This window comes from Coregonus clupeaformis, unplaced genomic scaffold, assembly GCF_020615455.1.
Source record: "Coregonus clupeaformis isolate EN_2021a unplaced genomic scaffold, ASM2061545v1 scaf1504, whole genome shotgun sequence".
Taxonomy (NCBI): Eukaryota; Metazoa; Chordata; class Actinopteri; order Salmoniformes; family Salmonidae; genus Coregonus; species Coregonus clupeaformis.
This window is the reverse complement of record NW_025534958.1, coordinates 94,400-119,000: the sequence shown is the minus strand read 5'-3', so window position 1 is coordinate 119,000 and position 24,601 is coordinate 94,400. Positions and strand designations below refer to the sequence as shown.

Genomic DNA, 24,601 nt, shown 5'->3' with positions numbered 1-24,601 from the left:
TAAAGTCCTGAGAAGATTGAACGAGGTGTGTTATAGGTTACATCTACCTGTTGAGTATAAGAATATTAACCCCCTCGTTCCATGTGTCTCTTCTCAGGCCGGTGGTAGCTGGTCCACTCCAGGACAATGAGATAGGGGAGACTCCTCCGCCCCACTGGACATCAAGGGGCTCCAGCGTACACCGTTCAGTCCATCTTGGACTCAAGACGCCGGATGGGGGTCTCAGTATCTCGTGGAGTGGGAGGGATACGGCCCGGAGGAGCCGGTGCTGGGTGCCGCGGAGGGACATCCTAGACCCATCTCTCCCGTCGGAGTTCCACCGGGACCATCCCGCGCGCCCTGCTCCGCGTCCTCCTGAGTCGTCCCCGAGGCCGGGGTCGGCGCACGGCTGGAGCCGCAGCGTCAAGGGGGTACTGTCACGGTTTCGGCCGAGGCTGCTCCTCCTCCTGGTTCGGGCAGGCTTCGGCGGTCGTCGTCCCCGAGTACTAGCTGCCACCGATCTATGTTTCATGTTCGTTTGGTTTTGTCTTGATGTTGTACACCTGTGTCTTGTTAGTCCTCATTAGTGTCCTATGTAGTTCTCGTTGTGTGTGTTTGTCTTTGTGTGTGATTGCTCTTCTGTTTCGTGTTGGAGCTACGTACTTCCCTCCAGTGTTTTGGAGAGGTTTTTTCGCACATGTTAGTGCACCGTTTGATTGACGCCTGTGTGCGCCGTTATTTCGCCTTCGGGCTTATTGTGCTTCTTTTCTACGTGAATATTGCACTAAAGTCTTTTGGACTGAGCTTCTGCGTCCTGCGCTTGATTCATGCACCACACCCACCTTCAGCACCCCTTGACATTTAGCAAATATGTGTTTTACTTTTTAATTCTGCATTGTTGGTTAAGGGCTTGTAAGTAAGCATTTCACTGTAAAGTCTACACCTGTTGTATTCGGCGCATGTAACTAATAACATTTTATTTTATTTTATTTGACTTACCTAGGGGGTAGGGACAAGGGGTTGACTTGGAATTAGTAGGCCTAAATTGAGGTCAAATAGCTCATGATATTGCTCATCAGTGTTTGGCCTGTCTTGTATGGCCATCTAGTGAGGGTACCTGGCCTGCTACAGCCACAGTGGGTTATGGGGACTGTAGTCACATACCTTGTAAGCTCTTGGCACTGGTGTAGTCCATGCTCCAGCTGACCAGGGCCATGGTGAGGCCCAGCAGCACCAGGAAGATCCAGTCCTCCCCCAGCTTGGTCACGATGTACCGCTGTATACGAGCCACACAGTCTGGACCAACACAATAAGCTATATTACTGTATGTGTTTAGGCCTCAATATAACTTTTACCGGGGGATATTTACAGTGATGTAGCTAGAACAAGTCCTTGTCTCTCACCTTGGTATTTGGAGTAGGGGCGTGGCTTCTTTGTGGAGGAGGTGTGGCTGAGATATGACTCCATGTTGACGGAGTGGTGATGTTGTTGGCCACGCCCCCGTCTGGCGTTGACCATGGTGTTTTCTCCTGTCTGTCTCCTCCATTGTCTCTCTGTCAGCAGCCGTGTGGCTTCCCGCCTGGCAAAGCTACCCAGCTGCTCCCTGTACTCCCCGTAGAGCTGGACAGAGCAAAGACTACATTACCCAGGAAGCAATGTTGCATCTACATTACATTACCCAGAAAGCCCAGCGGGCTGCCTCTACTCGCCCATGGACCTGGACAGAGCAGGATACTACATATAATTACCAAGAGCACCTCCCTGGATAGAGCAAATACTATATAGTATTACCCAGAAACCCTTGCAGTTTCCTGGACAGAGCAGACTTCATTACACAGAAAGCATTGTAGCTCTCTTCACTACCAAGAGGCTCCCTGTAGGCCTTCTCCCCATAGAGCTGAACACTGAGATCAAAGACTACAGTACCCAGAACCCCTTGCAGTTTCCTGGACAGAGCAGATTTCATTACCCAGAAAGCATTGTAGCTCTCTTCACTACCAAGAGGCTCCCTGTAGGCCTTCTCCCCATAGAGCTGAACACTGAGATCAAAGACTACATTATCAAGAAAGCCCAGAAATCCACATGGTACAGTAGGGTTTTTTCATGTGTTGCATTGTCTTGAATTTGAGGTTAGGGAAGAAAGGTAGATGAGAGAGAGAGGAAGTGAGTGGGAGTAGGAGGGAGAGAGAATCAGAGGAAATTAAAAGGGGGATCATAAATGGGAGCGGGGGAGAAAACTGGATCCGGCACAGTGGGATAGCTGGAGATAATGAGTTAGAGAGGGAATGTGCGGCATGTGTGTAAGAGATACACACCAACCTGTATACCCTGCCGCCGGCCAGAAATAGACAAAACGGGCCAAGAGATCGGAAAAACCCCTCCCTGAGTAGAAGCTGGGCTGGACAGGAGCCAGGTTGCCAGAGGAAGAGATCCCAGGAAGACAGAACATTCCGCACCTTCTTCTTCCAACACGCACACACGTACTCACGTACTCACGCACACACACACACACACACACACACACACACACACACACACACACACACACACACACACACACACACACACACACACACACACACACACACACACACACACACAAACACACACACACAGAACCAGGAAGGTTGTTACACTTAGGAGCTGCTCTAGGACCACCCCACTCCTAATTAACCTACACAGGCTATAAAACACACCTGGTCCTGGACCTGTGCTTCAAGACAACTTATGCTTATACCTACAGTACATCTGCATACCACTACGTTGCAACACATGAGTCTAAATCAGTGGAAGAACTAAATCACTGGCGCCAGACAGTGCTGTATTAGGTTCTCATAGGAGAGGAAAGCTGCTGCAACCAACCAACCAGGAGGCCTACTGACAACCATGTCAGATGATACCAGGGTTGTGGTCAAATCCAATTTGATTTGATTGGAACATTTACATTGAATTCAATTCGAATTTCAACAATTTGGACTGTTGGAATTAGAATTGAATTGGAATTGTAAAAACATTTAATCTTTGGAATTGAATTGGAATTCAATATTTGTACATTTCCCAAATTGACAGTATGATTTTTTAAAAATAATTTCAACTTGTATTTCTATATTTCCAGTATAGCTAAGCTGTCTGAACAGTGAAATTATCATCCTGAAAGCCTGAAGGAATTAAATTGGAATTGGAATGTGTGGAATTTTCTGGTATAATATTGAATTGGGAATATAATTCTTGAAATTGACCTAACATTGGAATTGAGAAGAATTGACATTTTCTTTGAATTCAAAGACTGACCTGGAATTAGATTGGAATTTGTGGAATTAACCGGAACCCTGGATGATACAGATGCAACTGTTCATTTCAAAACGTCTTTGTATATTTATGCAGAGTAAAAGCATTAACGTTGTGACACCAGTGATTTGTGTTTCACTGTTTACCCACTTCACCTGTGTTTGTAATCTGTTTCTAGGGGCAAGATCTAGGCTACTTTGAGGGATTAATTTTTTGTAAACATAAACGGTCAACAACAACAACGCTGAACTGCCTTGTGCAATGTTTCACCTTGGTTGAACCTCTCTTGACTCATTCCCCATAGTGACCATTCCCTATTCCCCAATAGGGTGATGGAATTACAGGCTATAGTTGGGCTGGTGTTAAACACATCTAATGTTGCCCACTGTTCTTGAACTCACCTCTTAAAAGTTATTTTGATGTTTTGATGGTCCTATAGCAAATTTTACTGCAAGTGAGCAAATGATCTCTACTATCTGTTCATTCTTATTCAAAACAATGCTGTATTATATCCATAGTCTTATGGATTGTCATGCAACAAGCATTTACTCAATTGTTTTCAATCTGACATTTACACTATAATAGCTGTACTAACAGTGGAGATATTATTAATTAAGATAAAAAACAAGTAAAACACTGATGTCTTGCCAGGGCAAGTTAACTTGAATTTTCCGTCTCTCGAGGAAGCAGCAGACATTATGCTGTGTTGATCACATAAACATACAGTGAGTATGTACACATATAAGTGAAATTGTCCCAATAATTTTGGTCCCCTAAAATGGGGACACTATGTACAAAAAGTTATGTTCTTTCTAAACGCTTCACCGAATATGGATGAAAATACCCTCATATTAAAGCTGACAGTCTGCACTTTAACCTCCTAGTAATTGTTTCATTTCAAATCCAAAGTGCTGGAGTACAGAGTACAAATTTGTCCCTGTCCAAATACATTTGGAGCTCACTGTATAACCCCTCAAAATATACATACTACATTTAACAGCTTAAGATGAATATATAATCCTATTGCATACAGTACCTGTTCTGTGTCTGCTTTCTTGGGCATTTTGTAATGGGACTGTTCTCTTCCTGTCCTACAGTATTATATGTGACTGTAATACCAGGTCAACACCAAACATTAACAACACAACACTATCAATCTGGGATGAACAAACAGGCAAGACTGGCAAAAAAAAGAGGAACCTGGGGTGTGATGACAAAAATAAGAGGGGGAGACAGAGGGTGAGAGACAGACAGTACGATAGATCGAGAGATCGACCGATAAGACAGGGAATGAAAGACTGAATCAACCACAGGGAGAAAATAACGTGTCATCATCACAGTATCTCTCTCTGGAGAAAGAAAGAGAGAGAAAAAGAAAGAGAGAGACAGCGTGAGAGAGAGTCTGAGACCTGTGATACATCTATTACTGAGAGCCTATCCCTCTCCATCTGTCAGCCTGTGTTTGTCCTGTGTCACTGTGTGACCCTGTGTGTAGAGTCATACACTGTACACTCCACTCAATACACTGATAACACATTCACTACTATTCCACACACATACTCAACATGCCAAAGGACTCAATACGCGAAGAGCCAGAGAGAATCTAGCACAGGGTTCAATCCTACCAATTTTAAAATATGTACGAAATACATACAAGTGGTATCCAAGAAACACTCACATCAAAACCAATACCCTTATGTGGGAGTTGTAAGGGCCTCTGCTAGAAGTTTAACAGTCAAATGGTAGAGAGAGACTCAGGGAGAGAGAGAGAGAGAGAGAGAGAGAGAGAGAGAGAGAGAGAGAGAGAGAGAGAGAGAGAGAGAGAGAGAGAGAGAGAGAGCGAGTGAGGGGGTAGAGAGAGAGACAGGGAGGGAGAGAGAGAAAACGAGGGGGGGGTAGAGAGAGAATCAGGGAGAGGGTGAGAAAGATAGAGAGAGAGAGGGGTAGAGAGAGAAGGGTAGAGAGAGACTCAGGGAGAGAGCGTGAGAGACAGAGAGAGAGAGAGAAAGAGAAAGAGAGAGACAGAGAGAGAGAGAGAGAGAGAGAGAGAGTGGTAGAGAGAGACAGAGAGAGAGAGAGAGAGAGAGAGAGGGGGGAGGGGTACAGAGAGACTCAGGGAGAGAGAGAGAGGTAGAGAGAGAGAGAGAGAGAGAGAGAGAGAGAGAGAGAGAGAGAGAGAGAGAGAGAGAGAGAGAGAGAGTGGGGAGTAGCGAGAGACTCATGAGAGAGAGCTGTAGAGAGACTCAGGGAGTGAGTGAGAGAGAGAGAGAGAGAGAGAGAGAGAGAGGAGGAGAGAGAGAGAGAGAGAGAGAGAGAGAGAGAGAGAAGGGTAGAGAGAGAATCAGGGAGAGACTGAGAGAGTGAGGGAGAGTGAGAGAGAGAGAGAGCGAGTGAGGGGGGTAGAGAGAGACAGGGAGAGAGAGAGAACGAGGGGGGGTAAAGAGAGAATCCGGGAGAGAGTGAGAGAGATAGAGAGAGAGAGGGGTAGAGAGAGAAGGGTAGAGAGAGACTCAGGGAGAGAGCGTGAGAGACAGAGAGAGAGAGAGAAAGAGAGAGAGAGAGAGAGACAGAGAGAGAGAGAGAGAGAGAGAGTGGTAGAGAGAGACAGAGAGAGAGAGAGAGAGAGAGGGGGGAGGGGTACAGAGAGACTCAGGGAGAGAGAGAGAGGTAGAGAGAGAGAGAGAGAGAGAGAGAGAGAGAGAGAGAGAGAGAGAGAGAGAGAGAGAGAGAGAGAGAGAGAGAGAGAGAGAGAGAGAGAGAGAGAGAGAGAGAGAGAGAGAGAGAGAGATAGTGGGGAGTAGCGAGAGACTCATGAGAGAGAGCTGTAGAGAGACTCAGGGAGAGAGTGAGAGAGAGAGAGAGAGAGAGAGAGAGAGAAGGGTAGAGAGAGAATCAGGGAGAGAGTGAGAGAGTGAGAGAGAGAGAGAGAGAGAGAGAGAGAGAGAGAGAGAGAGAGAGAGAGAGAGAGAGGGGGGGGTAGAGAGAGACAGGGAGAGATAGAAAGAGAGAGAGAGAGAAGGGTAGAGAGAGAATCAGGGAGAGAGAGAGAGAGAGAGAGAGAGAGAGAAGGGTAGAGAGAGAATCAGTGAGAGAGAGAGAGAGAGAGAGAGAGAGAGAGAGAGAGAGAGAGAGTTTCTCCATCCTGGAGGGGGAAATCAATAATTTCCAGACCCAGGGACATGTACTAGTCTGTGGCGACCTAAATGCCAGAACTGGACAAGAAACTGACACCCTCAGCACACAGGGGGACAAACACCTACCTGGAGGTGACAGCATTCCCTCCCCCATATGCCCCCCTAGGCACAACTACGACAACATAACCAACAAAATGGGTCACGACTCCTGCAGCTCTGTCGCACACTGGGTATGTACATAGTCAATGGTAGGCTTCGAGGGGACTCCTATGGTAGGTACACCTATAGCTCATCTCTTGGCAGTAGTACTGTAGACTACTTTATCACTGACCTCAACCCAGAGTCTCTCAGAGCGTTCACAGTCAGCCCACTGACACCCCTATCAGACCACAGCAAAATCACAGTCTACTTGAACAGAGCAATACTCAATCATGAGGCATCAAAGCCAAAAGAACTGAATAATATTAAGAAATGCTATAGATGGAAGGAAAGTAGTGTTGAAACCTACCAAAAAACAATTAGGAAACAACAAATTCAATCCATTCTAGACAACTTCCTGGACAAAACGTTCCACTGTAATAGTGAAGGTGTAAACTTGGCAGTAGAAAACCTAAACAGTATATTTGACCTCTCAGCTTCCCTATCAAATCTAAAAATCTCTAACAGAAAACCAAAGAAAAGTAATAACAGTGATAAATGGTTTGATGAAGAATGCAAAAACCTAAGAAAGAAATTGAGAAACCTATCCAACCAAAAACATAGAGACCCAGAAAACCTTAGCCTACGCCTTCACTATGGTGAATCACTAAAACAATACAGAAATACACTACGGAAAAAGAAGGAACAGCATGTCAGAAATCAGCTCAATGTAATTGAAGAATCCATAGACTCTAACCACTTCTGGGAAAATGGGAAAACACTAAACAAACAACAACACGAAGAGCTATCTATCCAAAACGGAGATGTATGGGTAAACCACTTCTCCAATATTTTTGGCCCTATAACAAAGAACAAACAGCAAAAAAATATACATGATCAAATGCAAATCTTAGAATAAACTATTAAAGACTACCAGAACCCACTGGATTCTCCAATTACATTGAATGAACTACAGGATAAAATACAAACCCTCCAACCCAAAAAGTCCTGTGGTGTTGATGGTATCCTCAATGAAATGATAAAATATACAGACCACAAATTTCAATTAGCTATACTTAAACTCTTTAACATCATCCTTAGCTCTGGCATCTTCCCCAACATCTGGAACCAAGGACTGATCACCCCAATCCACAAAAGTGGAGACAAATTTGACCCCAATAACTACCGTGGGATATGCGTCAACAGCAACCTTGGGAAAATCCTCTGCATTATCATTAACAGCAGACTAGTTCATTTCCTCAGTGAAAACAATGTACTGAGCAAATGTCAAATTGGCTTTTTACCAAATTACCGTACGACAGACCACGTATTCACCCTGCACACCCTAATTGACAAACAAACAAACCAAAACAAAGGCAAAGTCTTCTCATGCTTTGTTGATTTCAAAAAAGCTTTTGACTCAATTTGGCATGAGGGTCTGCTATACAAATTGATGGAAAGTGGGGTTGGGGGAAAAACATACGACATTATAAAATCCATGTACACAAACAACAAGTGTGCGGTTAAAATTGGCAAAAAACACACATTTCTTTCCACAGGGCCGTGGGGTGAGACAGGGATGCAGTTTAAGCCCCACCCTCTTCAACATATATATCAACGAATTGGCGAGGGCACTAGAACAGTCTGCAGCACCCGGCCTCACCCTACTAGAATCTGAAGTCAAATGTCTTCTGTTTGCTGACGATCTGGTGCTTCTGTCACCAACCAAGGAGGGCCTACAGCAGCACCTAGATCTTCTGCACAGATTCTGTCAGACCTGGGCCCTGACAGTAAATCTCAGTAAGACAAAAATAATGGTGTTCCAAAAAAGGTCCAGTTGCCAGGACCACAAATACAAATTCCATCTAGACACCGTTGCCCTAGAGCACACAAAAAACTATACATACCTCGGCCTAAACATCAGCGCCACAGGTAACTTCCACAAAGCTGTGAACGATCTGAGAGACAAGGCAAGAAGGGCCTTCTATGCCATCAAAAGGAACATAAAATTTGACATACCAATTAGGATCTGGCTAAAAATACTTGAATCAGTTATAGAACCCATTGCCCTTTATGGTTCTGAGGTCTGGGGTCCGCTCACCAACCAAGAATTCACAAAATGGGACAAACACCAAATTGAGACTCTGCATGCAGAATTCTGCAAAAAACATCCTCCGTGTACAACGTAAAACACCAAATAATGCATGCAGAGCAGAATTAGGCCAATACCCGCTAATTATCAAAATCCAGAAAAGAGCCGTTAAATTCTATAACCACTTAAAAGGAAGCGATTCCCAAACCTTCCATAACAAAGCCATCACCTACAGAGAGATGAACTTGGAGAAGAGTCCCTAAGTAAGCTTGTCCTGGGGCTCTGTTCACAAACACAAACAGACCCCACACAGCCCCAGGACAACAACAACAACAACACAACTAGACCCAACCAAATCATGAGAAAACAAAAAGAGAATTACTTGACACATTGGAAAGAACAAACAAAAAAACAGAGCAAACTAGAATGCTATTTGGCCCTAAACAGAGAGTACACAGTGGCAGAATACTTGACCACTGTGACTGACCCAAACTTAAGGAAAGCTTTGACTATGTACAGACTCAGTGAGCATAGCCTTGCTATTGAGAAAGGCCGCCGTAGGCAGACCTGGCTCTCAAGAGAAGACAGGCTATGTGCACACTGCCCACAAAATGAGGTGGAAACTGAGCTGCACTTCCTAACCTCCTGCCAAATGTATGACCATATTAGAGACACATATTTCCCTCAGATTACAGCGATCCACAAAGAATTCGAAAACAAACCCAATTTTGATAAACTCCCTTATCTACTGGGTGAAAAACCACAGTGTGCCATCACAGCTGCAAGATTTGTGACCTGTTGCCACAAGAAAAGGGCAACCAGTGAAGAACAAACACCATTGTAAATACAACCCATATTTATGTTTATTTATTTTCCCATTTGTACTTTAACTATTTGCACATTGTTACAACACTGTATATATACATAATATGACATTTGAAATGTCTTTATTCTTTTGAAACTTCTGAGTGTAATGTTTACTGTTAATATTTATTGTTTATTTCACTTTTGTTTACTATCTACTTCACTTGCTTTGGCAATGTTAACACACGCTTCCCATGCCAATAAAGCCCTTAAATTGAAATTGAAATTGAATTGAGAGAGGGGGGTAGAGAGAGACACAAGGCAAGAGAGAGAGAGAGAGAGAGAGAGAGGGGGTAGAGAGAGACAGAGAGAGAGAGAGAGAGAGAGATAGAGAGAGAGAGAGGGGGGTAGAGAGAGTCAGGGAGAGAGAGAGAGAGAGAAAGAGTGAGAGAGCGAGAGAGAGAGAGAGAGAGAGAGAGAGAGAGAGAGAGAGAGAGGGGGGGGGTAGAGAGAGACAGGGAGAGAGAGAGAGAGAGAGTGAGAGAGAGAGGGAGAGAGACAGGGAGAGAGAAAGAGAGAGAGAGAGAGAGAGAGAGAGAGAGAGAGAGAGAGAGAGAGAGAGAGAGAGAGAGAGAGAGAGAGAGAAGGGTAGAGAGAGAATCAGTAGAGAGAGAGAGAGAGAGAGAGAGAGAGAGAGAGAGAGAGAGAGAGAGAGGAACAACAGGAATCAAAACAGGACTCAAAACAGGACTCAAAACAGGAACATTTTACATTTGGCTAGAAATTCAAAAGTAAATGATCTCAACAGAGAAAAATGTCCTCCTGTGTGCTACCTATATCCCCCCAATTGAATCCCCATACTTTAATGAAGACAGCTTCTCCATCCTGGAGGGGGAAATCAATCATTTCCAGACCTAGGGACATGTACTAGTCTGTAGCGACCTAAATGCCAGAATGGGACAATAACCTGACACCCTCATTACACAGGGGGAGAAACACCTACCTGGAGGTGACAGCATTCCCTCCCCCATATGCCCCCCTAGGCACAACTACGACAACATAACCAACAAAAACGGATCACAACTCCTGCAGCTCTGTTGCACGCTGGGTATGTACAGTTGAAGTCGGAAGTTTACATACACCTTAGCCAAATACATTTATACTCAGTTTTTCACAATTCCTGACATTTAATCCTAGTACAAATTCCCTGTTTTAGGTAAGTTAGGATCACCACTTTATTTTAAGAACGTGAAATGTCAGAATAATAGTAGAGAGAATGATTTATTTCTACTTTTATTTCTTTCATCACATTCCCAGTGGGTCAGAAGTTTACATACACTCAATTAGTATTTGGTAGCATTGCCTTTAAATTGTTTAACTTGGGTCAAACGTTTCGGGTAGCCTTCCACAAGCTTCCCACGATAAGTTGGGTGAATTTTGGCCCATTCCTCCTGACAGAGCTGGTGTAACTGAGTCAGGTTTGTAGGCCTCCTTGCTCGCACATGATTTTTCAGTTCTGCCCACAAATGTTCTATAGAATTGAGGTCAGGGCTTTGTGATGGCCACTCCAATACCTTGACTTTGTTGTCCTTAAGCCATTTTGCCACAACTTTGGAAGTATGCTTGGGGTCGTTGTCCATTTGGAAGACCCATTTGTGTAGCTTTTAGTCCCGTGTAGCTCAGTTGGTAGAGAATGACGCTTGCAACGCCAGGGTTGTGGGTTCAATTCCCACGGGGGCCAGTATGAAAATGTATGCATTTACTAACAGTAAGTCGCTCTAGATAAGAGCGTCTGCTAAATGACAAAAAATGTGACCAAGCTTTAACTTCCTGACTGATGTCTTAAGATGTTGCTTCAATATAGCCACATAATTTTCCTTCCTCATGATGCCATCTATTTTGTGAAGTGCACCAGTCCCTCCTGCAGCAAAGCACCCACACAGCATGATGCTGCCACCCCCGTGCTTCACGTTTGGGATTGTGTTCTTCGGCTTGCAAGCCACCCCCTTTTTCCTCCAAACATAACGATGGTCATTATGGCCAAACAGTTCTATTTTTGTTTCATCAGACCAGAGGTCATTTGTCCAACAAGTACGATCTTTGTCCCCATGTGCAATTGCAAACCGTAGTCTGGCTTTTTTATGGCGGTTTTGGAGCAGTGGCTTCTTCCTTAATGAGCGGCCTTTCAGGTTATGTCGATATAGGACTCGTTTTACTGTGGATATAGATACTTTTGTAGCTGTTTCCTTCAGCATCTTCACAAGGTCCTTTGCTGTTGTTCTGGGATTGATTTGCACTTTTCGCACCAATGTACGTTAATCTCTAGGAGACAGAATGCGTCTCCTTCCTGAGCGGTATGACGGCTGCGTGGTCCCATGGTGTTTATACTTGCGTACTATTTTTTGTACAGATGAACGTGGTACCTTCAGGCGTTTGGAAATTGCTCCCAAGGATGAACCAGACTTGTGGAGGTCTACAAATTTTTTTCTGAGGTCTTGGCTGATTGCTTTTGATTTTCTCATGATGTTAAGCAAAGATGCACTGAGTTTGAAGGTAGGCCTTGAAATCTATCCACAGGTACACCTCCAATTGACTCAAATGATGTCAATTAGCCTATCAGAAGCTTCTAAAGCCATGACATCATTTTCTGGAATTTCCCAAGCTGTTTAAAGGCACAGTCAACTCAGTGTATGTAAACTTCTGACCCACTGGAATTGTGATTCAGTGAATTCTAAGTGAAATAATCTGTCTGTAAACAATTGTTGGAAAAATTACTTGTGTCATGCACAAAGTAGATGTCTTAACCGACTTGCCAAAACTATAGTTTGTTAACAAGAAATTTGTGGAGTGGTTGAAAAACGAGTTTTAATGACTCCAACCTAAGTGTATGTAAACTTTCGACTTCAACTGTACATAGTCAATGGTAGGCTTTGAGGGGACTCCTATCGTAGGTACACCTATAGCTCATCTCTTGGCAGTAGTACTGTAGACTACTTTATCACTGACCTCAACCCAGAGTCTCTCAGAGCGTTCACAGTCAGCCCACTGACACCCCTATCAGACCACAGCAAAATCACTTGAACAGAGCAATACTCAATCATGAGGCATCAAAGCCAAAGGAACTGAATAATATTAAGAAATGCTATAGATGGAACGAAAGTAGTGTCGAAACCTACCAAAAAACAATTAGGCAACATCAAATTCAATCCCTTTTAGACAACTTCCTGGACAAAACGTTCCACTGTAATAGTGGAAAACCTAAACAGTATATTTGTCCTCTCAGCTTACCTATCAAATCTAAAAATCTCTAACAGAAAACCGAAGAAAAGTAACAACAGTGACAAATGGTTTGATGAAGAATGCAAAAACCTAAGAAATAAATTGAGAAACCTATCCAACCAAAAACATAGAGACCCAGAAAACCTGAGCCTACGCCTTCACTATGGTGAATCACTAAAACAATACAGAAATACACTACGGAAAAAGAAGGAACAGCATGTCAGAAATCAGCTCAATGTAATTGAAGAATCCATAGACTCTAACCACTTCTGGGAAAATTGGAAAACACTAAACAAACAACAACACGAAGAGCTATCTATCCAAAACGGAGATGTGTGGGAAAACCACTTCTCCAATCTTTTTGGCCCTATAACAAAGAACAAACAGCAAATAAATATACATGATCAAATGCAAATCTTAGAATCAACTATTAAAGACTACCAGAACCCACTGGATTCTCCAATTACATTGAATGAACTACAGGACAAAATACAAACCCTCCAACCCAAAAAGTCCTGTGGTGTTGATGGTATCCTCAATGAAATGATAAAATATACAGACCACAAATTCCAATTGGCTATACTTAAACTCTTTAACATCATCCTTAGCTCTGGCTTCTTCCCCAATATTTGGAACCAAGGACTGATCACCCCAATCCACAAAAGTGGAGACAAATTTGACCCCTATAACTACCGTTGGATATGCATCAACAGCAACCTTGGGAAAATCCTCTGCATTATCATTAACAGCAGACTAGTTCATTTCCTCAGTGAAAACAATGTACTGAGCAAATGTCAAATTGGCTTTTTACCAAATTACCGTACGACAGACCACGTATTCACCCTGCACACCCTAATTGACAAACAAACAAACCAAAACAAAGGCAAAGTCTTCTCATGCTTTGTTGATTTCAAAAAAGCTTTTGACTCAATTTGGCATGAGGGTCTGCTATACAAATTGATGGAAAGTGGGGTTGGGGGAAAAACATACGACATTATAAAATCCATGTACACAAACAACAAGTGTGCGGTTAAAATTGGCAAAAAACACACACATTTCTTTCCACAGGGCCGTGGGGTGAGACAGGGATGCAGTTTAAGCCCCACCCTTTTCAACATATATATCAACGAATTGGTGAGGGCACTAGAACAGTCTGCAGCACCCGGCCTCACCCTACTAGAATCTGAAGTCAAATGTCTACTGTTTGCTGATGATCTGGTGCTTCTGTCACCAACCAAGGAAGGCCTACAGCAGCACCTAGATCTTCTGCACAGATTCTGTCAGACCTGTGCCTTCACAGTAAATCTCAGTAAGACAAAAATAATGGTGTTCCAAAAAAGGTCCAGTTGCCAGGACCACAAATACAAATTCCATCTAGACACCGTTGCCCTAGAGCACACAAAAAACTATACATACCTCGGCCTAAACATCAGCGCCACAGGTAACTTCCACAAAGCTGTGAATGATCTGAGAGACAAGGCAAGAAGGACCTTCTATGCCATCAAAAGGAACATAAATTCGACATACCAATTAGGATCTGGCTAAAAATACATGAATCAGTTATAGAACACATTGCACTTTATGGTTGTGAGGTCTGGGGTCTGCTCACCAACCAATAATTCACAAAATGGGACAAACACCAAATTGAGACTCTGCATGCAGAATTCTGCTAAAATATCCTCTGTGTACAATGAAAAACACCAAATAATGCATGCAGAGCAGAATTAGGCCGATACCCGCTAATTATCAAAATCCAGAAAAGAGCCGTTAAATTCTATAACCACTTAAAAGGAAGTGATTTCCAAACCTTCCATAACAAAGCCATCACCTACAGAGAGATGAACCTGGAGAAGAGTCCCCTAAGCAAGCTGGTCCCGGGGCTCTGTTCACAAATACAAACAGACCCCACAGAGCCCCAAGACAACAACAACAACACAATTAGACCCAACCAAATCATGAGAAAACAAAAAGAGAATTACTTGACACATTAGAAACAATTAACAAAAAAACAGAGCAAACTAGAATGCTATTTGGCCCTAAACAGAGAGTACACAGTGGCAGCATACCTGACCACTGTGATTGACCCAAATTTAAGGAAAGCTTTGACTATGTACAGACTCAGTGTGCATAGCCTTGCTATTGAGAAAGGCCGCCGTAGGCAGACCTGGCTCTCAAGAGAAGACAGGCTATGTGCACGCTGCCCACAAAATGAGGTGGAAACTGAGCTGCACTTCCTAACCTCCTGCCAAATGTATGACCATATTAGAGACACATATTTCCCTCAGATTACAGAGATCCAGAATTTTTTTAAAAACAAACCCAATTTTGATAAACCTTATTTACTGGGTTAAATACCACAGTGTGCCATCACAGCAGCAATATTTGTGACCTGTTGCCACAAGAAAAGGGCAACCAGTGAAGAACAAACACCATTGTAAATACAACCCATATTTATGTTTATTTATTTTCCCATTTGTACTTTACCTATTTGCACTGTATATAGACATAATATGACATTTGAAATGTCTTTATTCTTTTGGAACTTCTGAGTGTAATGTTTACTGTTAAAATGTATTGTTTATTTCACTTTTGTTTACTATCTACTTCACTTGCTTTGGCAATGTTAACATACGTTTCCCATGCCAATAAAGCCCTTAAATGGGATTGTGTGAAATTGAATTGAGAGAGAGAGAGAGAGAGAGAGAGAGAGAGAGAGAGAGAGAGAGAGAGAAGGGTAGAGAGAGACCCAGGGAGAGAGTGTGAGAGACAGAATGAGAGAGAGAGAGAGAGAGAGAGAGAGAGAGAGAGAGAGAGAGAGAGAGAGAGAGAGAGAGAGAGAGAGAGAGAGAGAGAGAGAAAGAGAGAGAGAGAAAGGTAGAGAGAAATTCAGGGAGAGAATGAGATAGAGAGCGAGACAGAGGGGTAGAGAGAGACTCAGAGAGAAAGTGAGAGCTGCTAACAGATTCAGAGACTGAAGGGCAGTGTGACATTCAGAGTTAATTAAAAAAGAATAATAACAACAGATTCCTGGGTCACTCATGAGTGTGTGGTGCCTCATGTCCTAATCTCTGTATCTGTCCGTCAGTGACTGGGTCAGATTATATTATTAACCTTGTGTCCCAAGACAGGGCTATATTGTCAGGGCTGACCACACGTGTACACACACATACACACGCACGCACACACACACACACACACACGCACACACACACACACACACACACACACACACACACACACACACACACACACACTGACACACGCATGCACATACTCTCACACATGTGTAATCTATAATAGGTAAGGGAAACTCACCCCTGTAGAAAATAATTGGCTCCAATCATAGTTTAAGGTACAGGGGTGCCACAACAACACTCCCATAACAATTCAAAGCACCCAAGTAAACCCTAACATATAACCTATAAGGGTAACCACACAGTTTTAGGACATCCCCAAGAGTCAATATTTCATTCACAATAGTTTAAAGAGAATATTCCAAACTCTGTGCAGTATCTCTTTGCACATCTCTTAAATGCAATGTACATATTTTCTTTAGTTGATTGACTGCAATATTGATTTCCTTAAGAAATTGATGTCAAGCAGTTTAAATTGAGAACATAACAAATGTGAGAACAACACAAATTGAGACCAGATGTAAATAAAAAGGTAACATTCTAACATAAACAATGTCACCATGACCTCTTAATCATTTGCAATTATGTTATGTTATAACGTAATAAAGAAGCATAAATAGGACTAATAAAATATCAATATCAATAATTACCAGAATCTGGTCTAAGTTCAGCCCTGTCTCAAAAGTGTTGATGCGCTCCCGCATCTTCCCTCCCCTCTTCTCAGGTGCTGTGTGTTGTCACTCTCTCCTTCCGCTCTCTAATATACACTGTATATAACCTCTATCTGGATATTACATCTGTCCCTTCCTGTCCTTTAAGACATCCCTGTAAGACTGACTGTACCTGCCTTCTTTTTGTCCAAGGGGAGGTAGTACAGTATCGTCCCCAATGACTAACAGGTATGGTCAATTAAGTACAACACACACACACACACACACACAGTCTTGTATAACTAGCCTTGTGAGGACACACAATTCAGTCCCATTCAAAATCCAATTTTCCCTAACCCCTAACCCTAAATCTAACCCTAACCCCAAAACCTGACCTTAACCCTAACCCTAAACCTAACCCTAGCTCCTAACTCTAAAACTAACCCTAGCTCCTAACCCTAACCCTAAACCTAATTCTAACCCGAACACTAATTCTAACCTTAACCCTAAACCCCCTAGAAATAGCAGTTGACCTTGTGGGGACAAAAAAAAAAACAGTTGGTTAAACTGTTGTTTGTTTACTATTCTTGTGGGGACTTCTGGTCGCATGCAGACGCGCACACACACAGAGGAGGAGAAAGGGGTGGCGGTTAATACAGACACTTAATAGGTTGTCAACAGCTATTCATTCTCCTAGGTCTATTCCCTATAAGCCAGTCAGCTAGTCAGTCCAGGAGACTCCAGCTATCCAGTCCAAGATCATAAAACTAACTAGGGACACCTCGCAGGGCGTGAATGGAAGTGGTAGTGATTTAATACCTGGCATTAACGCTATGTTAAACCTGCTTAATTGGGTGGAATGGGATTAGGTTTGTAGGATTGTACTTTGACGATGTCAGTTAGGAAACTCATTTGTGACTGACAGTACTGGGAATATAGTATATGCATACAAAGGTACAGACTTACAAGGTAAAATACCGTACACACCTATTGGGATATTCTCTCCATCTCTCAAAATAATCTTACCTATTCCCCCTCCAAACTTTCCCTCTCGCTACCCCTCTCCCCTGTCTCCCCTCTCACCACCCCTCTCCCCTGTATCCCCTGTCTCCCCCCCTAACCCTCGCCTTCTGGGGTGAAACCCAACTCTGGGTTAAATTTAGAGCCAGTGTGACTCAATGCTCACTGAGACACTTCTCCGCAAACCTCTTCTCTCTCTCTCTCGCTCTCGCTCTCGCTCTCTCTCTCTCTCTCTCTCTCTCTCTCTCTCTCTCAGCTCAAGCCGTTGCATATCATAAAAAACTGTTATTGACCAATAATAACCATATATACAGTAATTAAAATTCTAAGATCTGTGTAATAACCTAGAAGTGCCAACTCTCATGACTAATTAGACCATTTAGTACAGATAGTTTTATAGTATTTACCTAGATATTACATGGTCAAAAAGCCAAAACAGGAGACCTAAACATTCCAAATGTCATATGGATTGTCTCACCCATGATGTGATGTCTCCATACCAGGCATCCCAGACTATAGCCTACTGACCCAGAATATAGCCTACTGACCCAGAGTATAGCCTACTGACCCAGACTATAGCCTACTGACCCAGACTATAGTTTACTGACCCAGACTAAAGCCTACTGACCCAGACTATAGCCTACTGACCCAGACTATAGCCTACTGACCCAGAATATAGCCTACTGACCCTGACTATAGCCTACTGACCCAGACTATAGCCTACTGACCCAGCCTATAGCCTACTGACCCAGACTATAGCCTACTGACCCTGACTATAGCCTACTGACCCAGACTATAGCCTACTGACCCTGACCCAGACTATAGCCTACTGACCCAGACTATAGCCTACTGACCCAGATTATAGCCTACTGACCCAGACTATAGCCTACTGACCCAGACTATAGCCTACTGACCCAGACTATAGCCTACTGACCCAGACCATAGCCTACTGACCCAGACTATAGCCTACTGTGTTAGTGGAGCAGAACATGAAGTGATTTACTTCCAGGTCACACAGCTATGTTGACTCCTGGCCTAGCTGAGAGAGGAATTTACCTCTGGAGCTGGGGCTGTGCTGACAGACACATACCAACAGAGAGACACTGTCTGTGTCTCTGCTTGTGTATGTGTGTGTGTGTGTGTGTGTGTGTGTGTGTGTGTGTGTGTGTGTGTGTGTGTGTGTGTGTGTGTGTGTGTGTGTGTGTGTGTGTGTGTGTGTGTGTGTGTGTGTGTGTGTGTGTGTGTGTGTGTGTGTGTGTGTGTGTGCGATCATAACACACACACACACACACTCTCTCTCTCACAGATACACACCCGGCCCCATCATAGTGATCATACCTGTGTGATAGATGTGGGTACCTCCAGTGGAGGGATATTAAGCCTGTAAATAGTGTGACTAATTTAGATATCTTATTTATATCTGACCTCTGGTCCCACAGACACTCTGATAGGGCCAGGGATTAAGGATTCGCCTTGGGCAAGAGGCCACCACGTCTCTGCAACCTCAAAGACAGAGAGAGGGAGGAGAGGAGGGAGAGGGGAAAGACACAGGAGAGAAGAGGAGGTGGACAGAGGAAGGTGAGGGGCCTCCTTGGGTAGACTTCAACTCTATCCTAGCACCTCCAAGGGAAAGAAAGAGAGGAGAGGAAAGAGAGGAAGAGAGGAGAGAGAAGGAGGAGTGGAAGAAAAGGGGGAATTGAGACAGTCTTGGGCAGCGTTCCACCCATTCCAGCCATTACAATGAGCCCATCCTCCCATAGTTCCTCCCACCAGCCTCCACTGGTGAGGATTTAAAATGATGAAGCTGAGGAGACAGTGACATGACCATAGAAATACAATGAATAGAACGGGCTTGGAACCTCATGCGTACACTCGCAATGGCTGCCTGGTACTGTGACTCAATCCTTTCCATGGTAATGTAGAATGCTCATTCAAAGGATGCTAACTGATGCTGCTCATGTAATGGGATGCATTTTTTGTAATGTCAGTTGAATTGATTCAACAAATCACAGCACAGATTTATGGGTACACTTCCTGCTTTTACTTCCTGCTTTGCGCCTATGAGTATACTCAAAATGGCTGCGAGTCCACCCATTTTGCCATCATTGCTTGAATGGGGACACCTGTTCTACTCATTATTTTTCTATGGATATAACTTCATCCCTTCATGCGCTCACAGGGAAGTGATGCTGTATAAATACATTGAACCTGCCTGCTCACATTTCCTGCTATAGGAATATCTATTTAGATCCATGAAAACAGTGATAGCTTTACAAGACTGAAGTCTTAGGAGCATTCTGACCACCATACCAGAGATGGATATCACTTTGAGGGATCTTAACTTTTCCCATGAAGTCACTAAAAATCACAAAGGACGAGAACCATCTTAACACCCATGTATTAGGTTCATACAGAGTTTGAGTGAGAAGGGCAAGGTATAAACCCAGTGGGATCTTTAGCAGGGGTTTAGCACCAGGATACACACTGAGTATGCATTGGAGTCAACATGAGCCAGCATCCATGTTGAATGCTCTTTCCATGACATATACTGACCAGGTGAACACAGGTGAAAGCTATGATCCCTTATTGATGTCACTTGTTAAATCCACTTCAATCAGTGTAGATGAAGGGGAGGAGACAGGTTAAAGAAGGATTTGTAAGCCTTGAGACAGATAATTGAGACATGGATTATGTATGTGTTTCATTCAGAGGGTGAATGAGCCAGACAAAACATTTAAGTGCCTTTGAACGGCATATGGTAGTAGGTGCCAGGTGCACCGGTTTGTGTCAAGAACTGCAATGCTGCTGGGTTTTTCACGCTCAACAGTTTCCCATGTGTATCAAGAATGATCCACCACCCAAAGGACATCCAGCCAACTTGACAAAACTGTGGGAAGGATTGGAGTCAACATGAGCCAGCATCCATGTTGAATGCTTTTGACACCTTGTAAAATCCATGACCCGACTAATTGAGGCTGTTCCGAGGGCAAAAGGGGCAACTCAATATTAGGAAGGTGTTCCTAATGTTTGGTATACTCGGTGTATAGAGTGATGGGCCTTGCAATCTCATACATGAAGAAGCAACAAGCATTCAGATTCTCTAGTTGAAGACAGGCCAGGAGAGAACGAGGGAGGACTAGGTTCTCCACAGTGTCAGATATTTATGTCATTACATCAGCAGAACAAACAAGCTCAAAACACCTGAGCACAGAACACTATTGAGGTCAGAGAACGAGAACGAGAGCGAGAGAGAGAACGAGAGCGGAGAGAGAGAGAGAGAGAGAGAGAGAGAGAGAGAGAGAGAGAGAGAGAGAGAGAGAGAGAGAGGAAGAGACAGATGGAGAGACAGACGACGAGACGGACAGAGGGAAAAGACCAAGGAGCTGATCGTGGACTATATGAGAAAGACGGGAGAGCATGCCCCCATCCACATCGACGGGGCTGTAGTGGAGCGGGTCGAGAGCTTCAAGTTCCTTGGCGTCCACATCACTAAGGACTTAACATGGTCCGCACATATCACTAAGGACTTAACATGGTCCAGACACACCAGCAGTTGTGAAGAGGGCAAGGTAACGCCTCTTCCCCCTCAGGAGGCTGAAAAGAGTGGTGCGGTCAACCCAGTACATCACTGGGGCCGAGCTCCCTGCCATCCAGGACCTCTATATATCAGCCCGTGTCAGAGGAAGGCCCGAAAAATTGCCAAGGACTCCAGCCACCCAAGCCATAGACTGTTCACTCTGCTACCGTCTGGCAAACAGTACTGGACCATTGGCTCTCGGACCAATAGGCTTAGAGACAGCTTCTACCCACAAGCCATAAGACTGCTAAATAGCCTGACCGCTAAATAGTCAATTAATGGTACCCAAACTATCTGCACTGACTATCTTGCACTGACCCTACACACACTGACTAGACTATACATACAAACCATATACACACTCACTCACACACATTACATTGACACTCCCACACATACACTCACACACACACGCATACCAACACAACACAAACACACATACATACACATTACACACACTCACACACTTTTACACGTCATGAAGTGCTTTGAAAGACTGGTCATGGCTCACATCAACAGCATAATCCCAGAAACCCTAGACCCACTCCAATTTGCATACCGCCCCAACAGATCCACAGATGATGCAATCTCTATCGCACTCCACACTGCCCTTTCCCACCTGGACAAGAGGAACACCTACGTGAGAATGCTATTCATTGACTACAGCTCAGCATTCAACACCATAGTGCCCTCTAAGCTCATCACTAAGCTAAGGATCCTGGGACTAAACACCTCCCTCTGCAACTGGATCCTGGACTTCCTGACGGGCCGCCCCAGGTGGTAAGGGTAGGTAACAACACATCTGCCACACTGATCCTCAACACGGGGGCCCCTCAGGGGGTGCGTGCTCAGTCCCCTCCTGTACTCTCTGTTCACCCATGACTGCATGGCCAGGCACGACTCCAACACCATCATTAAGTTTGCCGACGACACAACAGTGGTAGGCCTGATCACCGACAACGATGAGACAGCCTATAGGGAGGAGGTCAGAGATCTGGCCGTGTGGTGCCAGGACAACAACCTCTCCCTCAACGTGACCAAGACAAAGGAGATGATTGTGGACTACAGGAAAAAAAAGAGGACTGAGCACGCCCCCATTCTCATCGACGGGGCTGTAGTGGAACAGGTTGAGAGCTTCAAGTTCCTTGGTGTCCACATCACCAACGAACTATCATGGTCCAAACACACCAAGACAGTCGTGAAGAGGGCACGACAAAGCCTATTCCCCCTCAGGAGACTAAAAAGATTTGGCATGGGTCCTCAGATCCTCAAAACATTCTACAGCTGCACCATCGAGAGCATCCTGACTGGTTGCATCACCGCCTGGTATGGCAACTGCTTGGCCTCTGACCGCAAGGCACTACAGAGGGTAGTGCGTACGGCCCAGTACATCACTGGGGCAAAGCTCCCTGCCATCCAGGACCTCTATACCAGGCGGTGTCAGAGGAAGGCCCTCAAAATTGTCAAAGACTCCAGCCACCCTAGTCATAGACTGTTCTCTCTGCTATCGCACGGCAAGCGGTACCGGAGTGCCAAGTCTAGGTCCAAAAGACTTCTCAACAGCTTCTACCCCCAAGCCATAAGACTCCTGGAACAGCTAATCATGGCTACCCGGACTATTTGCACTGCCCCCCCCACCCCATCCTTTTTTACGCTGCTGCTACTCTGTTAAGTATTTATGCATAGTCACTTTAACTCTACCCACAGTACATATTACCTCAACTACCTCAACTAGCCGGTGCCCCGCATCATTGACTCTGCAACGGTACCCCCCTGTATATATAGCCTCCCTACTGTCACTTTATTTTACTGTATATATAGCCTCCCTACTGTCACTTTATTTTACTTCTGCTCTTTTTTTCTCAACACTTTTTTGTTGTTGTTGTTTTATTCTTACTTTTTTTGTTTAAAATAAATGCACTGTTGGTTAAGGGCTGTAAGTAAGCATTTCACTGCAATGTCTGCACCTGTTGTATTCGGCGCATGTGACCAATAAAATTTGATTTGATTTGATTTGCTGCTGCTACTCAGTTCTTTATTTTACTCTTATTATGATCTATTCTGATGCCTAGTCACTTTACCCTGCCTTCATGCACATACAGTATCTACCTCAAATACCTCGTACCTCTGCACATTGATCTGGTACTGGTACTCCCTGCATATAGCTTCATTCTTCTTTTATTCCTTGTGTTACTATTTATTTCTTTTTTACTCTGCATTGTTGGGAAGGGCTCGTAAGCAAACATTTCATGGTAAAGTCTACACCAGTTGTATTCGGTGCATGTGACAAATAAAATGTGATTTGAAAATAAGAGAGAAGTGGACGGATGGGCAGAGAGAGTGAGAGGTGGACAGACGGGCAGAGACAGAGATGGAGAGAGATGGACGGACACTCGGACAGGTAGAGAGTGAGAGGTGGACAGACGAACGGACAGACAGAGAGAGACCTACCAGAGTCTGCTGGTATCTCAGAGCCTTCCTTTGCGACGCATCTGCAGCCATTGACACGCTGTCACTGACCCAAAAATAACCCCGATGGTCGCTTCAGCATTTCCACCCGCACACTCTCAGCTAAACACACACGTCAAGAGCGCACACACTTTCTTACATATGCATTCTAACACACTCATACACACACCAGTTCAGTGCACACACTTGAGATTGACACTTGTTCAGATCCAATCTTGTCCAGTTGATCCAGAGGCGGTGATCCCTCCACCTGTCCTGTAAGACAGTCAACAGAAAGATGTCTGTACAGAGACTCCTGGTAGTGATATGAGGCAGCGACAGACGCAGCGCTTTCCTTTATTAGAACAGCAGACACCTAATCACACACACAGCAGGGCTCACGTTAATGACACCGATACTGACTTACACGCTTCTTGCCCCCGTGAGCAGGCCAGCCAGACCAGTGGGCTATTAGACCTTTGTTTTTGGATGGGGTGTTCTTGTTTGGACAGGCAGGGGTGAGGGTGATTAGTGGGTGATGCCACCCCCCACGGGGCTGCCCCTGCAACGTGAGGAGGGTGGGTGCACATAACACCCCCATGACAGGTATCGACTCATCAGCCAATCATGCAAGGCTATCCCTTCAAACCCCTCACATGCTCCAAGCCCTCATTCCCCCTGCTGTACCAACATACCTTTTCCCCGTCAGCAATCTGTAATGGACTTCCCTAGGCCAGATGTAGCCGTCACCATAATGCACATGGCCATCTATCCCATCCCTTCTGATATAATGCTTTTCAGTCTGGGTTGTAGGGGAGCATCACAATAGTGTCAAGTAGTTCTCTCTATTGTGTTTACTGATCTGAAATCACCTGTTTTCATTTCAGCCTGATGAGACAGCATGGCACATGGCCCTCCTAGAGAGAGAGAGAGAGAGAGCATGGCCCCGGCCCCACCAATCCCTTAAACCCTTCTCTGCTTTGGGGACCACACGCCACCGCATAACAACCTAATCTCACTGCACGGTGGTGGCCAGAGAAAAATATGTCACTCTGACC

At 44.4% G+C, this 24,601-nt stretch overlaps 1 protein-coding gene across 2 annotated transcripts in view; it reads right to left on the bottom strand.

The window, feature by feature from the left end:
* The window catches only part of LOC123487184 (chloride channel protein 1-like), a 32,856-nt gene extending 8,864 nt beyond the window's left edge, over positions 1 to 23,992 (bottom strand). For both annotated transcript variants that reach the window (XM_045218327.1, XM_045218328.1), the window contains exons 1-3: positions 23,547 to 23,992; positions 1,383 to 1,599; positions 1,144 to 1,275 (exon numbers count right to left, since the gene is read on the bottom strand). In XM_045218327.1, coding sequence (XP_045074262.1) covers positions 1,144 to 1,275; positions 1,383 to 1,599; positions 23,547 to 23,597 — 400 coding nt within the window. In that variant the 5' untranslated portion in view covers positions 23,598 to 23,992. The remainder of the gene's footprint in view (positions 1 to 1,143; positions 1,276 to 1,382; positions 1,600 to 23,546) is intronic.
* Between the last annotated feature and the right edge of the window lie 609 nt (positions 23,993 to 24,601).